Source organism: Sorex fumeus, unplaced genomic scaffold (assembly GCF_029834395.1).
Source record: "Sorex fumeus unplaced genomic scaffold, SorFum_2.1 ptg000092l, whole genome shotgun sequence".
In the NCBI taxonomy this organism is placed as follows: domain Eukaryota; kingdom Metazoa; phylum Chordata; class Mammalia; order Eulipotyphla; family Soricidae; genus Sorex; species Sorex fumeus.
The window spans coordinates 11,561,369-11,577,803 of NW_026606149.1; the positions used below are offsets into that span (position 1 = coordinate 11,561,369).

General features: G+C 45.8%; 1 protein-coding gene across 1 annotated transcript in view; it reads right to left on the reverse strand.

The window, feature by feature from the left end:
* Positions 1–16,435, reverse strand: part of PARD6G (par-6 family cell polarity regulator gamma) — an 85,442-nt gene that overhangs the window by 31,315 nt on the left and 37,692 nt on the right. The window contains exon 2 of the mRNA XM_056131483.1: positions 7,890–8,112. Coding sequence (XP_055987458.1) covers positions 7,890–8,112 — 223 coding nt within the window. The remainder of the gene's footprint in view (positions 1–7,889; positions 8,113–16,435) is intronic.

A 16,435-nucleotide genomic window follows, 5' to 3' on the forward strand; every position in this document is an offset into this window, starting at 1 on the left:
TGCGACCCAAAAACCAAAACCATGGGGAAAAAAAGAGTATAAGGTCTGCTGGTATTTAAAAGATTATGTGATGATGGGTGAGTGGTAAAAAGTCAGTCTGTACTTCCTGTTTACGTTGCTGAAAATAGAAAGATCCTAGAGGACCTCTGCTGGTTGTGTCCAGGCTTCTCTTGGGCCAGGCTGGCTTCCCAGAAGCAGTATGGACCGCAGGGGGAGCAGAGAAGAAACGGGAGTACAGAGAGGCAGATCTGTACCTTGGATGGCTTATATGCCCACCCAACAAAGAGTCTCCCTTACATCCATCCTCATGTTCTTGGATATAAATTCCTATGAAGAACTTTTCCCTTGGCCATCAGCAGATCCTGGTAAATTAATTGTTCCTCTTTCAAACTTTAGAGCAGTCCATACTCTGCTGTGTGCTCTCCAATGGCAAGAGACAATGTGCCACAATGAGAGGAATGAGGATGTGGGGCAGGAGAGCCCCTAGAATTTAACAGCTGTTGGTCCAGAGTCTAATGAATTTGGTAGAAGATCTCCAAGGAAAGGCCAAAGTGAGGTCCTCAGCGCCCCCAAAACTTTCACAATACTGGGTACCCTAAGGGAAACACTGACTGGCTCACAGGAAAACAAAATCCAAGTCGTTCCTGGCCTGTGGTCTGAGCTTCCATATGTAGACTATCTACAACAGGGTCTTGGGTGCCATTGAACCTTAATCTAATGCAGCAATCTGATGACACTTGGGGGAAGCCAGGGAATAACATTTTTAAAGGTGAAAAATAAAGCACAGAGAATTAGGAAGAAAATAAATTACTCTGAAGACGATCAAAATCCTAAAGCAGATGTGGGCTACAGTTCTCCACATGAATTGCAGAACAACCCTGTATACTGCTCTGAAAGAACAATCCCTTGGACCAGAGCGAAAGTAGGGCAGGTAGGTGCTTGCCTTGCATGCGATCAACCAGGTTTTGATCCCCAGCATCCCATATGGTGCCTCGAGCCTACTAGGAGCGATTCCTGAGTCAGGAGCACTGCTGGGTGTGACCCCCAAAACAAAACAAAAAATAAAAGAATGATTCCTGTCGTGGTACTCCAGGTGCCTGGCGACCACTAACACATAGCTGTGACATCTACTGGTGACCATACTGCAGGTCCACTAGTCCCTCAGTGCTGTGCCTTCACACTTCTGACACCGGTGCCAGGCTCATCAGCAGCACTTTCCCAGAACCTACACAGAACCCAGTGGGTGGGTGGGTAGTGGGTGCTATCTGGGGTTTCCAGGACAGCATAAGACACCAGCAACAGCTCATACCTAGGACCATGGAATGAAGTATAAGAACATTTCCAGGGGAGGAAGCTGATTTAAAAATCTAAAATAAACTGAAAAATGAAAGTAGTGAGAGTTGGGAATGTAGCTCAGTATTAGAACACATGCTTCACATGCATTAAGCCTTTGGTTTGCTCCCTAACACAACAACGCAAAGTAATAAAAAAGTCAAAGACCTCACACCTTGTGTGGTGGCTGAATCACAGACAGGAAACTTGGAGCGAGCCCCGATGAACCTACGAAGAACTATGACTCAGAATGGGTTTTCGATCTCACATTTTAAAAACACAGCTTTTTCTGAGATATATAGTTAACTCTAGGCTAATAAAAGGGTTAAGGTGCCAATTCCCTGCATAGTTAAAAAAAAAATCCATGTAACTTCTGAGTCCTCAAAACTTCACTAATGAGATCCCTTGGGATTTGTGTGGAATCAGTTTAAAGACACCCACTGTGGGGACCCAAAGTTTAAGGGAGCCCAATCCCATCAGACCAACTTTCCTTAGCTGCAGGATCCTGTATTTGCAGTTGATTCAATCTGTGAAGAGAACTCAGGGGGAAAAAAAAACAAAATAAAACAAAACACGTATAGTGGACTGGTGCAGCAGCTTCAAGGCATTGTGAAAAGAATCAGCTGTATTCTCTAGACCACAAGTGCAAGGGCTGAGGTGCAAATGAAGATGCTTGACTCAGACATGCAGGGTTCGTGGTCCAGAAAAAGAGTCTCCCACTTCCCGCCTCTCCCTGCCATGGCACTCAAAACTCTTATATTCTGCTCTGCAAATCTGCCTGGGCTGCACTTTTTTTTTTTATATGAGTATTCTCACTCTCTGTAGGAACTATGTTCTAGAAGAACCACTGTTCTGCAGAAATACAGAGTTCGCTCCCTGACAGTCTGACCAACTCATTTTCATCCATCAGTTAGTAATTATTAATCTTGTTTCATGTCTGTTTTCTGTTTAAAGATACCTCTTTATATCACAAGATCACAAAAGATCACAAATCATCCTGTTATTCGTCGATTGCCTTGAGCAGGCCCCAGTAACGTCTCCTTCATCCTAGCCCTGAGATTATATTCAAGGCTCTTTAGGAGAATGAGACCCATCATTGTTACTGGTATTTGGCATATTGGGTACGCCAAGGGGAGTTTGCCAGACTCTGCCCTGTGGGCAGGCTACATTCGGTAACCTGCCAGTTTGTCCAAAGTAGGAATGAGATAATAAGATGTTATAATAAGATGTCGCACGGCCGCAAATGCGGTCGCGCGGTTCCGGGATCTGGTTTTTATAGTCTCTGAGTCTTGGCTGCTGATGGGATTACACGGCGCCAGGGGGCTAGTTGGTGGGTGTGACCCCCGCCTACTAGAATTTGGAGGATCTGGTTGGAGGATGCTCGGCCCAAATCCGGGTAGGCTTGGAGATCTCGGCCCCGGAACCCGCGTGACTTTGCCCCTCTGCCAGTACTTTCATGTGTGCGGAGAGTGGTCTCAGCATGGTGGTGGCTGGTCCTGGAGGTCTTTGGCTGCCGGAGCCCTGGTCGGGGCAGGGAGGAAAGCTCAACCCGCTCCCCTCCAAGGGGTCCTGGTGAGCGAGGACAGTCAGGCGCGGGGGCAGAAGACTGTCTCACCTCTTTATATATGTGTATATAAACATTGTGTGTACAAAAAGACACAATTTCTGCTAAACTCACAGCCAAATATATTTTTGTAGAGTATGTAATAACCATCTTCTGCAAAGGAAAACTAGACAGTACCTCAGCATTTTGCTTGGGAATTATATTAAATAGTGAGACCACCAAGAAAGGACAGGTGGATTTAGAAACAGCGCAGTGGAATAGGAACCCTCCACCCCATGTCGCTGCTGCTGGGGCTGGCTCTGTCTGTGCTCACGAAGGCGCAACTCTAAAGAGGCCTGGGAGGTAGCTGGTGAATGAGGGATGACGAGATCTTCCACACCCTCAGCACCTGCACCCAGAGCAGCCTGCAGCAGGGGAGGCAGGGTGGGCAATGGGCCCTGCCTCAGATACAGGGACCTGGCCCACTTGCTGCTGCTAAGCCATCTGCCCGCCCCTGCACAGTTGCTTCCAGGGGTCAGGGATGCACCCCTCCCTCCACATCTCCCTCTTCCACATGCACAGCCAGCTGGATCCTGTCCAAACACATATGTGCTGCAGCAAGAACCAGAAAAGAGCCAAGAAGAGGGTGGGTTTACCCCTCAGGTTGCCTCCCAGCACAGCTTGCAACAATGGAAAAAAGAAAACCAAAGCTACAATACAAGTTCTGAGAAAGGTTCTTTCCTTTCTAGGGTTCACTCTAGTATTCTAGAGTGACTACACTGTCGTACTTAAATGTCCAATGTTGAACCAAAGATCAGCAACCAAAGATCACTAGGCAGGGCTGGAAAGATAGTACAGAAGTGAGGCACTTGCCTTGCACTGCAACTGACTCAGTTTTGATCCCTGGCACCACATATGGCTCCCTGAGTCCTACCAGATGTGATCCCTATGCACAGAGCCATGAGTAAGCCCCTAGTATTTCCACATATGCCCCCCCCCAAATAATCACAAGGCACACAGAAAACCTGAAGCATTATCCATCAAAGAAAGATAATTCAACAGAATTGGCTCCTGAAAAAGACCTGGGGCAGACATATTGGACAAAAACTCTAAAATAATGATTCTGAAGATATCGAAACACCAAGAGGAAAAAAAATAAAAAGAAAATAAAAACAATTTAAAGTCAAGAAAATAACGTGAAAAAATAAAAATATCAGTATACACAGAGAAAAAAATACAAAGAAATTTGCTAGAGGGAGTTAAAGGCTGATCTGTGCAAAGGGGCAGTGAAACTGTTTGAAGAAATCAAGATGAAAAACTACTAAGATTTAATAAAAGACATGACATAAAATCCAAAAAGCTCAATGACTCTATAAATAGGAACTCAAAAAGACTCTGCCCAGGACACATTGTAATCAAACTTCCAAAAACATACAGAAAATCTTGAAAGCTGCAAGAGAGGGCCAGGGAGATGGTTCAGCCTTGTTCTATCTCATACCTCCTGGTCCCCATAATATCTGAGTACCACTGGGTGGGGTTCAAACTCCAAATGCATGCCCCTCCTCCCAAAAAAGCAGCAAGAGAAATTATCACATCCTTTTGTAATGAAAACAATACTCAGCAAAACAGAAGTAGAAGGAAACTACCTCCACAATATGGAAAACAGTTGAGATCACACTCAATGGTGAAAGACCAACTTCCATTCAACACAGTTACTGGGGGCCAATTAAACAAGTGAAATACAATTTTAAAAAGGCATCTAAACTCACTAAGATGACCTGCTTGAAGTGATAGAATCTTGGATACAGAAAGCCCTAAACATGCCACAAAAAAGCCACCTGAGCTAATAAATGAATTCAGCAAAGTGGTAATTAACACACAAATCAGAATTTCTATACATAAAAAAACGGGTGCTATGAACAGAATATTACAGTTACAATAACATCAAAATAAAACACAATTTTTTAACATAAAAAAAACTAACTTAACCAAGGATGGAAACACTTGTATAATGAAACACAGAAACATGAGTGGGAGAAATTACAGGCACATAAATGGACACACATTGCACGCTCACAGGCTGGAAAACGCCAAAAATGTCCATATGACCCAAAGTGCTCTACAGACTTGAAGAAATCCTTACCAATTTTTAATAATGTCTCTTTCAGAAATAATCGCTCCAGCCCTTATTTCTGAAAGAGACATTATTAAAAAAATTGGTAAGGATTTCTTCGGAGAGCCCGGCAAGCTACCGAGAGTATTCGATATGCCAGACACAGTAACAACAAAGTCTCCAATGGAGACGTTACTGGGCCCGCTCGAGCAAATCGACGATCAACGGGAGGGCCTTTACCTTTACCTTTACCTTTACCAGAAATAATAAAACACCCTTCCAGTTTGAGACTTTTAAGAGAACAGCCCGATTTCCCAGTGATAGGATGAGGTGGTGAGCACTAGAATCATTTTCCCAATTGGGAGACAACAACCACACTGGGCATTGTTCTCCCATTAACAGATGAGAACATGAGGGCTCCACTGTCACAGCCAGTGAGAAGGTGGGGCAGGTGAGGTCTGAATCCTGGTCTCCCTGTGCTCTTGCAGTGGTCAGATGCTCAAGCCCCTTTCCAGGGGCTACAGCAACATACTCACGCTGAGAACAGTGTTATCGACCCGAAAACAAAGTTTAACTTTGGGCTATTACTCTGAGGGGAAAGGAAAGAGAAAAATAAAAAGAGAGACAGGATGTAGGGCCTCAGCCAGCAAGCTGGAAAGAGGAGAAGCCACGTGAGCTGCCTGTGGGAAGTTTGCACAGCCCCACACAAGCACACACGCCCAGGACTTCCTGCCACCCCTCAGCTTCAGGAGACAAGGGTACAGGTGCCAAGTATCACTTGGGCTGCCTCACCAACGGCGAGCAGTGCCTCTTGGAGCCACCCAGTCCAGCTGCAGAAGGAGCCACATGCTGATTTCCTTGAGAGGGCCTGTTCTCACGTCCTAGTTCACCAATGTCAGATCCTCCGTACTGGTGAGTGAACCCCATGACCCGGGCTGGCTAGGGGCAGTGCTGTGGGATGGAGAATAGTCCAGAGAGCAGTCGCAACCAACAGGCCAAGAACACAGTGTGCCTGAGGACAAAGTGTTGGGGAGGGAAGGCAAGCCCCTGAGGTCAGCAGGCTGACCCCAGGCCTTTCAGAGAAGGCAGCAGGCAGACAAACTCAGAGGGTGGAAGGGGGCAACAGGGCAAAGTGTGGCCACAGCAGAGGGCAGGAGGAAAAGAACAGGGTGGACACCTGCTGTGTCTGCAACCCCAGGGACCAGTGAGGAGACCATAGGCAGTGCCCCCAGGACACTGGAGGAAGTGACAGCTGTGTTGACTTCTCAGTTCCATCAGCAGGACACCAGCTCAGCAAGAAGTGCAGATGTGAAACTTTGTGATCTGGTGCCAGAGAACCATCTGAAGTGAGGTCAGCGAATCTCCTGCCGGCCCCTTTCCTCACCACAAACATGAGGCAGCAGCAGATTCACAGAGCACCGGCCAACAGCCTGACTTGGCACGACTTCAGGTGTCACCTTTTAACCTCTTATGGCCCGATGGGCGAGGAGGAGAGGCAGACCCACTGCGACAAGGGTGCCTGCCCTCACCTCACCAGACTTGGCACAAGACTCCTGTGACCCACAGGGCCCATCGCTCTACCTCTCACCTCTGCTCAGGATTTCCCTTTCCTGAAGCCCTCACCACCCCCACAGAGATATCCAGGCCTTTCTCCCCTCATCCTGTGATGAGAGTCCTGCCAACAGACAATGCCTGTGGCAGCTGTTCTGTATGTGCTTCTGTGGCCTGCTCCTCGAGGGGCTGCACTCACGCTACACAGGTTAAGATCCAGCCTGGGAGGAAGAGACTCTCAGTAAAGCCACACCAGGGCTCAAAGGGTTGGAGCAGAAGCTGTGCGTGCAGGAGGTCCTTTAGTTCCGTTCCTGGAACAGCATGGTCCTCAGGACCATGCTGCTGAGGGTGAGGCCTTGGGGGTCTCAGCACCACCAGTCACAAGCACTGAACCTTTAGGTCTGAGTCTGCCAGAACAACGTGGCCTCCCACCCTCCCTACAGCATCTCCAGGCAGGCCCCTATACAATTAAAAAATACACCCTCCACTTTTTTCTGAAAGCCATAATCCACCTGCCTGTGGTCCTTCTCTTCAGTTGATTACTTTGCAGTGTTTGGATTCTCCCAAGCTGAATGATGAGAAAACACTCAAAAACACTGCAGCTCTAGGAAATGGCAGCACAGAGGTCACAAGACTCAACTATTAATCTGTTAGTGATTCACTTTTACACGGGACCACGTGGGTGCTAAGAGCAAAATAGGTCTTCAGAGCTAAGGCTTTATTTAATAAAATTTATTAATAAATTAATAAACTAACGTTTATTACAACTTTAGTAAACTTGTAATTTAGCCTAGTATGTTTTTCTAATGCGAAAAAAACCGTGGAAAACGCAGAGCAGCGACCTTCAGTGTCCCTTGGGGCTTACTGGCTGACACCTTTTCACGAATAAACTCTCTTGCTTCCAGTTAAAATATTGAAATATTTAAAGTATCAATATTATTCTTTCTCAGTATTTAAAAATCAGAAGTAAATACTGCTTAAGGAGGAAAATGCAGTCTAAATTTTTTTTTTTCTTTTTGGGTCACACTGGGCGATGCTCAGGAATTATTCCTGGCTTTGCACTCAGGAATCACTCCTGGCGGTGCTCGGGGGACCATATGGGATGCTGGAAATCGAACCCAGGTTGGCCGTGTGCAAGGCAAACGCTCTACCCGCTGTGCTATCACTCCAGCCCTATAGTCAAAATATTTTTAAGCCTTTCTAATAAGCTAAATTAACCAAACAAACCTAAATTTATTTATCCCCCATCCCCCCATGGACTAGAAAATAAGACTCTCTTGGTTCATAGTGAGAGACAGAATGGAAACAATGCTTCAGAACTGAGAACTGAATAGTGCTCAGTCTCTGTACCTCGTTTCTGGATGAAGACCCTGAGCAGGGGGTTTGCACTTGAGACAGCCTTGCAGAAGTTGTCATCATTGTTGATGGGTAGCAGGTCGCCGTGCACATCTGCGTAGCCAATGGTTACGTCAGTGTTGGAGATGTGGTGAGTGTGCACAACCAGCTTGTAGAAATCTTCAAACTTCCCAGGTTTATGGCGGTCCAAGGAGAACCTTCGGAATTCGGCCCCAAACTGCAGTGCAAGAGACAAAGAGGGGGGGTTAGGTGGGGCTAAGAAAACAGGAGGAAAAGGGCCCCCAAAAGTAAACATGGCTTCTCCACTCTTGAAGCAGGTGTTCATCAGACCCCCATGAGGCCAGGGGAAACACCACCACCCCAAGTGGCTTGTGAGCAAAGGCCCAACCCCAATCCATGCCCCAAGTTAGGCCCAGACCAGACACTCGCAGTGGGGGGAAAGTAAAGGCACTTTAAAAAAAGTGTGGCAGACTGACTGGTGAGGCCCTGCTGAGTGTGCAGCCCAAAGCAGGTCAGAAACGCAAAGGTAGAGGAACAGGGGCCTCCTCAAACTTCTGGACTAAAAGAAAAACGACTACAATTTTGTTTTACCATAAAATATAGAAAAACTGTGAAATACAAATATTTTTAGAGTATCCCGCCCGCACAGTAGAGCCTGGCAAGCTTCTGTGGCATATTTGATATGTCAAAACCAGTAACAACAAGTCTCACAATGGAGACGTTACTGGTGACCACTCGAGCAAATCAATGAACAATGGGAGGACAGTGCTACAGTTTAAAAAATACAAGAAATTCAAGAAATGATTATTATTTTAATTATCAAAAACCAGATTTATTCAGGATGGTGTTTTTTGTTTTTAACCGAATCACAGTAAACTACAAAGTTACTCTTGAAGATTTTATTTTCCTAAGGGCAATGGGATGTCCAGAAGCTTCTACTTTTAAGAAAGGAAGTGACTTGGTGTGATCAGCATTTTAAATACACAAATTGTTACACTCTAATGCCTCCAAAGTGGAGCAAACTGAAAGCAATGGGGGTGGGGGGACTTCGAATGTGGGCCTTGAGGCATAGGTTCAATTTTGCCATCTCCACCCACGGAACCCCTCCTGGCAGAGCCCTGGTGCTGCCACACTGTCTGGCTATATAACTGCCAAGTGGAGGTCAGCACCACAACCACATACCTGTGAGGATCTCGGTCAACACAACAACCAAGGGAAGCGGACAAGGTAAGAGAAAAAACCTTAGGGAGACAAGCTGGCCTGAGGGATCTAGTCATGGCCATAAACACTTCCTTGGCAAGAGGCACTTGTACCCATTCAGCAGGACCGATGTGAGCTTGCTAGAAAAATCAGGAACTATTCTGGCTTCAAGTACTCAGAAAATTAAGCGCATGTATGGGTAGAAAGCCACTCTTTACCCCACCCAGACATAGTGTCAAGTGGTTAGGGGCAAACCTGCTCCAACCACATGGTCCTGTGGTTCGCAAGTTTGGGCACACATCAGTCGCCTAAGGGTTGCCAGAGTCCAGAGTGCATCGCAGACCATGAGAGTCCTAACCCTCCACTGAAGATACGTTTCTTTGCTTTCTACTGTCACTCCCTGCATGTGCCACGAGCAGGCACATGTGAACAGTGCAGCCTTGCTCACATGGGAATTACATCCTGTGTCCTGGGCTACAGAACTTCTCAGATATGAGAAAGACTACACCGTAAGTTTTCTGTGATGTTTCTCAGATTCCACCAGCCAGTTCCATCGTAAAGGTGTAATTTGTTAACAATCAACTCATATCTGTCCCATCTCATGTCAAACAGATTCTACCTTCCATAGAAATTCATTTTCCACCTTTCTTTTCACTGAATACACAAGACTATAATCATGGCTAATGAAACTACTAAGAGTGTTTTCTGATTCATATGTGATTGAACTGAATATTCCCCCAAACTTGGTCATGACACACTCCCTGTGGTGTAAGGTATGATAACACGTGTGCCACATCACAGCAACCGAGGTCACGAGACACAGTGTGCATTAAGGTGCTGGTTTTGCAATGTTTCAGCAATTACTCCATAAAGCATCTCAATTTCTCAGTTTTAAGCAATTTTCCTCAAAATATATCTTTTTCCTCAAAATATATCGCCCTACCCGCGATAGCACAGCGGGTAGGGTGTCTGCCTTGCACGCAGCCAACATGGCCGACCTGAGTTCGATTCCTCCGCCCCTCTTGGAGAGCCCGGCAAGCTACCGAGAGTATTCGATATGCCAGACACAGTAACAACAAAGTCTCCAATGGAGACGTTACTGGGCCCGCTCGAGCAAATCGATGATCAACGGGAGGGCCTTTATTTTATTTTTTATTTATTTTATATCTTAACATGTTATTTTGAAATAGAAACCCAGGTGTCTTCCTGACAAAGCAATCTGATTTGTGCTAATCATCGAGTTGGTTTTATCAGCCAACCCGAGTTCGATTCCTCTGCCCCTCCCGGAGTGCCCAGCAAGCTACCTAGAGTATCTCGCCCTCACGGCAAAGTCTGGCAAGCTACCCGTGATGTATTCAATATGCCAAACACAGTAACAACAAGTCTCACAATGGAGACATTACTGGGCCTGCTCGTGCAAATTGATGAACAGGAGGACAATGACAGCAACAGTGACTTACAAGGCAAGTGTGGCTCACAGGCTAAATGAGCACCAGAGTTTGCAAAACTAGGTGTGAAATGCGACTTTTTTTTGAGGGGGGTACATCTGGTTGTGCTCAAGAGACCTCCCACATGCATAGTTTGTGCTACAGCCCTTTGAGCCACCTCCCTGGCTCGAAATAAAATACTGTGAAAAAATAATTTTTAACTTAACTCCAGCAAAATACACCTTTTTAGCCATCCTCAAACGTACAAATCAGCAGCACTGAAGATGTTCCTACTGTTGTACAACCACTGCGCCCCCTCTTTCTCTGTGTAAAACTGGAGGCCTGTTCCCTAGCAAACATGACCCTCCATCACCCTCTCTAAGCCTCTAACCACCACAATTTACCACAGTTTCACTTTATTTAGGAATGTGACTACTTTCATAGGAAAGAAATCACACAGTATGTTTTCTTGCATCTGGTTTATTTCATTTAGCACAATGTCCTCAAGATTCCAGCCATGTGATTCAAGATTTCATCATGTGATAGTACATCCATGTGATAGTACATGTATCATATGTACATACACACATATGTGATAGTACATCCATGTGATAGTACATTTCATCCATGTGATGGTACATATCAGAATCTCTTTCCTTTTGGGCTGGAGCAGTAGTACAGTGGGAAGGGTGCTTGTCTTGCAGGTGGCTGACTCCAGTTCGATCCCTGGCACCCCATAAAGTCCCCTCCCCTCACCCTGCAGCCCACAGGGGCTGAGGTTGAGCCAGGGGTTGTTGTATAACATTTTGTTGTCCTTGCTCCTCCCACAGGGAGCTAATAAGGTTTATTGACCTACTCCTACAATAGTGCCCCTGAGGCACACCCAATTCCATCAAGTACCAATATCCTATCTTGCTTTTTTCTTTCCTTTATGTTCTTTGCACAGTTCCTTTAAAACAATATCCTTTTTGTATAAACACAGGAAGACAGTTAATGCTATGCTTTTGTAAGCCGGGAGTTAACTGACTCCAAATAATATTCACTCCTGGACATCTGTTTCTTAACTTAAGCCTCAGTTGCCCTTAGTTCCTAGCACCCCAGAAGCAGGGTGCCGACAAGGAACTGGATGGACCCAGGGCAAGCTGTGAGCTACCCTGGCATCAAAATGGGCCGGGTCAAGTGCCGTAATACGTAACTATAAGTTAAGAGCATGGTCATGGACAAATTCTGTCATGATCAAAAGAATAACAACTGGATTAGGACCCTGCTAGGGTAAGGAAAGATTAATCTGGCCTGAGCACTGTAGTCTGGGATCTATAGCAAGATGTCCCCAAGAGAGTCATCCTACAAGCTTAATATATCTCTTTCTGCATCCATACAAAATGACTAAATTTAAGAAGCAGAATTAAGACGAATGTTTAAATGGTCGTTGGACTAAGGAAAGGAGAAACGCACCCCTAGATGGTATTTCACCCTTGGGAGGGTCATCTTGCTGGATGAGTATTTGTCCGAGAAGAAGCTTCCCCTGAGGGAAGGACTTTACATCTGTTGATTGTATGACCACACCTATGTATAACTGCTACCCAAACCCCTCATGATTTGGGAATATAACTAAGGCTGTAAGAGAGAATCAAGGAGGAGGAGAATTGAGGGGGATAGAGGAGGAATTCGGGAGTGAAGGAGACTGGAAGGAAGCAGAGGGAGATGAGATTGGAATAAACTGCAACTGATCACCAACCAGCCTGATGGCCCTTGTTTCGTCCATTGCCATCAGCCATCTGGGGGGGGGGGGCAGGGAAGCAGCCCGAGATCACTGAACGCAGGTGGCAAGAGAGCCCCGTGGATTCGAATTTATTTTTTGAACACACGAGGGGTAAGGCCTGAGCACCATTAGGTGTGCTTCCCCCCCCCCCCCCACCAAGTTTCCTTACTTTTAAGATAGAGTAATATTCCATTGTATGCACAGACCTTTTTGCCTTTTGCCTGTTTGGGGCCTCCACCCCACAGTACTCAGGGGACAGGCAACACTACAGATGGAACCTGGGGCACTGTGCGTATCAGGCAGGTCTAAAGCTCTCTGAGCCATTCCTCAGTTCAATTTTTGGCTTCTTTTTTCACTTGCCAATGAACATTTTAATTGCTCCCATGTTTTCGCTGTTGAGAATGGTGCTATGTGTGTGGTGTGAGAACAGCTCTTGGAGCTCCTTTTTAGTTCTTTGACCTAACCAGACAGTGGGCCTTTGGATACCTTAGTGGCTCTAGTCTTACTTTGGGACCACCACTCCCCTGTCCACAGTGGCTGTGTCAATCTGTGGATCCACCAGCAGTGATAAGGATTCCAGTTTTTCCACAGGCTCTCCAGACTTGTTTTCTGAATGTCCTGTTTTTTGGAGGACGGCCATATTAATAGGAGTGAGGTGGCTGCTCACTGACTTGCATTTACCCCACAATCAATGGTGCTGAATTTCTTTCCGCGTTCTTATTTGCCGAGGGTCACATCTGGCAATGCCCAGGGGTTATCCTGGTTCTGCACTCAGGAATTACACCTGGTGATGCCCAAGGGACCATACAAGATGCCAGGGATCAAGCCTTGGGTCACCCATGTCCAAGGTATGTGCTCTACCCTCTGTATTCTCTTCGCCCCACTTTTCATGCTCTCACTGGTCATTTTTCGAGAGATGTCAGTTCAGTCCCTTGCCATTTTTGCATGAGATTGTTTCTGTTATTGGTGAATTCTGTATACACGAAGCCCTCACTCAATGCTGCTGACAGGTTCTTGGAAGCTGTGATTTTAAGCTGCAGGAGCCCTCCACCTCTGAAAGGATGTTTCCTTTAGCAGTCAGCACTGTATGCTCACCATCAACATGGAAATGAAGATGTTCATTAGGAACTGGGCATATTCTGGATACAAATTTTTACCAGATATACATACTGCAAATACATTCTCCCATCCTCAGGTCCCCTCTGTGGGTAGCAGATTTAGACTTCCAAACTTTAAAAATGATTAACTTCAATCTATTTTCTCTTTTGCTGTACCTTGATGTTAGAGCCAAGAAATCACCATTAACCCTAGCGTTCTGAAGCTTCTGCTTCATGTTCCCTTCTAAGAGTTTTATAGTTTCAGGGCTTATCTTGAGGTTACAGGCTCATTCTGAGCTAAGTTTTGCTAAGGTGTTAAGTTAGATCTAACTTCATTAGGATAAAAAGCATTGTATTAAAAACATATTATCAGGTTTCATATATGTATGTATACACACACACATATATATACTACCATTATAATTAACAACTTGCCTCTAAATGAATTAATAGGTGGAATGATTCATTGTCACTCTTGGCATATTTATAGAAGTTAAGCAAGACAATAGCTCTAATGATGATACAGTAAATTTCACAGGTCAAGAGATTTTCAATTCTTTGCTGTCAACAGAACTGAACTCCAAGCTAAGAGACTCCTAAAATATGTGTGATACAGGTCTCTCTTGGGTTGCTTCTGATAGAGGACTTGGGATGAATCAAGAGCTAGGTAGAAGCAAAGCCTCGGGAGCTTCCACTATGGGTACATGTTTATGGGAACAGTCCCAGCACTGACATTCACAGCAATGAAAACTACAAGAGAAGCGGACAGCCCATCTCAGTTAGCAATCCACATTTCAATAATGGAAAGACTATAAAACGTATATACTGAATAGTTGATAATTACTTATAGAATTTTGGGACTACTGTTTTGTGACTATTGTTTCAATTGTGACTTAATAATTCTCAGGGGAAAGAAAGATGGCGGCCGCACGGGAGCCTTGTGGACAGCAGGTTTGAGTCGGGCTCGGCGGGAGCGGCGGGGACCTCATGGGAAGGGGGGCTTTGTGGGCCGTCCCCCACGCCCCACCGAGGTCGCCAGCTGCCCCCCACGAGCGGCTCTCCGGCACGGCCACGGCCCTGGAGGCACAAGGACTTAGCACAGAGAACCAGCAGCTTGGAGCAGAAAAGCAAATGGACTATGTGTTAAACCACGCCACCAAGCCTGCCCGGAGGGGAAAGGGTGTTGACCGGCCCGCCTGCTCCTCTCTGGAAAGAAAGATGGCGGCCGCACGGGAGCCTTGTGGACAGCAGGTTTGAGCCGGGCTCGGCGGGGACCTCATGGGAAGGGGGGCTTTGTGGGCCGTCCCCCACGCCCCACCGAGGTCGCCAGCTGCCCCCCACGAGCGGCTCTCCGGCACGGCCACGACTCCAGGGCACAGAAGCCAGTCTCTTAACTATCTAACTTTTAATAGAAATTCTTCCAGGGTCAATAAGTAAAATAGCAGAAATTCAAAACCGCGCGGGACATCACTTTATTCTTAAACCAAGTTGTAGAAAGCAAATCATTTCACAACGCTGTTTCAGCATATCTGATTGTGGGGGGGTGGGTCGTAAACTCTAAACAATAATTGTGCATCTTCTATCGAAACAATCTATCTAGTCAAAGTAGATAGAGTATTAACTAGAACTCATCTGCCTCACAAAGAATTGGGAGGGGTGGGAGGTGGGGGTCTATTGGGGTTCGGGGTTAAAAATAAGTATTGGTAAAGGGAAATGTGTTTGATATTTACATGACTGAGACCTAAACCCGAAAGCTCTGTAACTTTTCCCACAGTGATTCAATAAATAAATAAATAAAAAATAAATAAAAGTGAAAAAAAAATAATTCTCAGGACCCATTCTATCGACATACTCTATGGCAACACCTATTTTTATTTTTTTACAATTGTGGTATATACATAAGAATAAAAACTGGTTATTTCAGTCATTTTTATTTATTTTTTATTGTATTTATTTTTTAATAGTGAGGCACCATGAGGTACAGTTGTAGACTTACACATTTTTGTGCTTGGGTTTCGATTATACAATGATCAAACACCCATCCCTCCATCAGTGCGCATTTCCCACCACCACGGACCCCAGCATCCCCTCCCCCCCCAGCCCCCATCCCACCCTGCCTCTGTGGCAGGGCATTTCCCTCTCTCTCCTTTTGAGTGCCATGGTCTGCAAAAGAGGCATTGAGTGGCAATCATGCTTGGTCGACAGTCTACCCTCAGCATGCTCTCCCATCGTGGGCAGATCCTCCCAATACCCTTTATTTGGTATTCCCTTCTCTTTCTGAGCTCCTCCTTCCCCTAACATGTGTGGTTGTCCTCTGGGTCATTGAGTAAAATTCCTGGTACTAATCTCTGCCATACTTGGGTGTTAGTTTCCTATTTTGTTACTTTATGTTCCCCAGATGAATGCAATCTTTCTATGTCTATCCCTTTCTTTCTGAGTCATTTCGCTTAACATGATACTTTCCATGTAGTACCACTTGTATGTAAACTTCATGACTTCGTCTTTTCTAACAGCTACATAGTACTCCATTGTGCAAATCTGCCAGAGTTTCTTCAACCAGTCATCTGTTCTCGGGCACTCAGGTTTTTTCCAGACTCTGGCTATTGTAAAGAGTGCTGCAATAAACAGACAATTGCAGATGTCACTTCGGCTATACTTTTTTGCCTCTCTGGGATATATTCCCAGGAGTGGTATTGCTGGGTCAAATGGGAGCTCAATTTCTAGTTTTTTGAGAATCATCCATACTGTTTTCCAGAAGGGCTGAACTAGTCGGCATTCCCACCAACAGTGAAGGAGTGTCCCTTTCTCACCACATCCACGCCAGCACCGGTTGCTTTTGTTCTTGTGGATATGGGCCAGTCTCTGTGGTGTGAGGTGGTACCTCATTGTGGTTTTGATCTGCATCTCCCTGATGATCAGTCATTTTTTAAATAAATTTATTTATTGAATCACCCTTTGTCACCTGTGGTGGTGGGAGCACTCAGAGAAGCTCTGTCCCTGGGTCCGCCGAGCCTGGAGTCCAAGGTCTCAGAGAGTTCCGCTTACCTTGTTCTG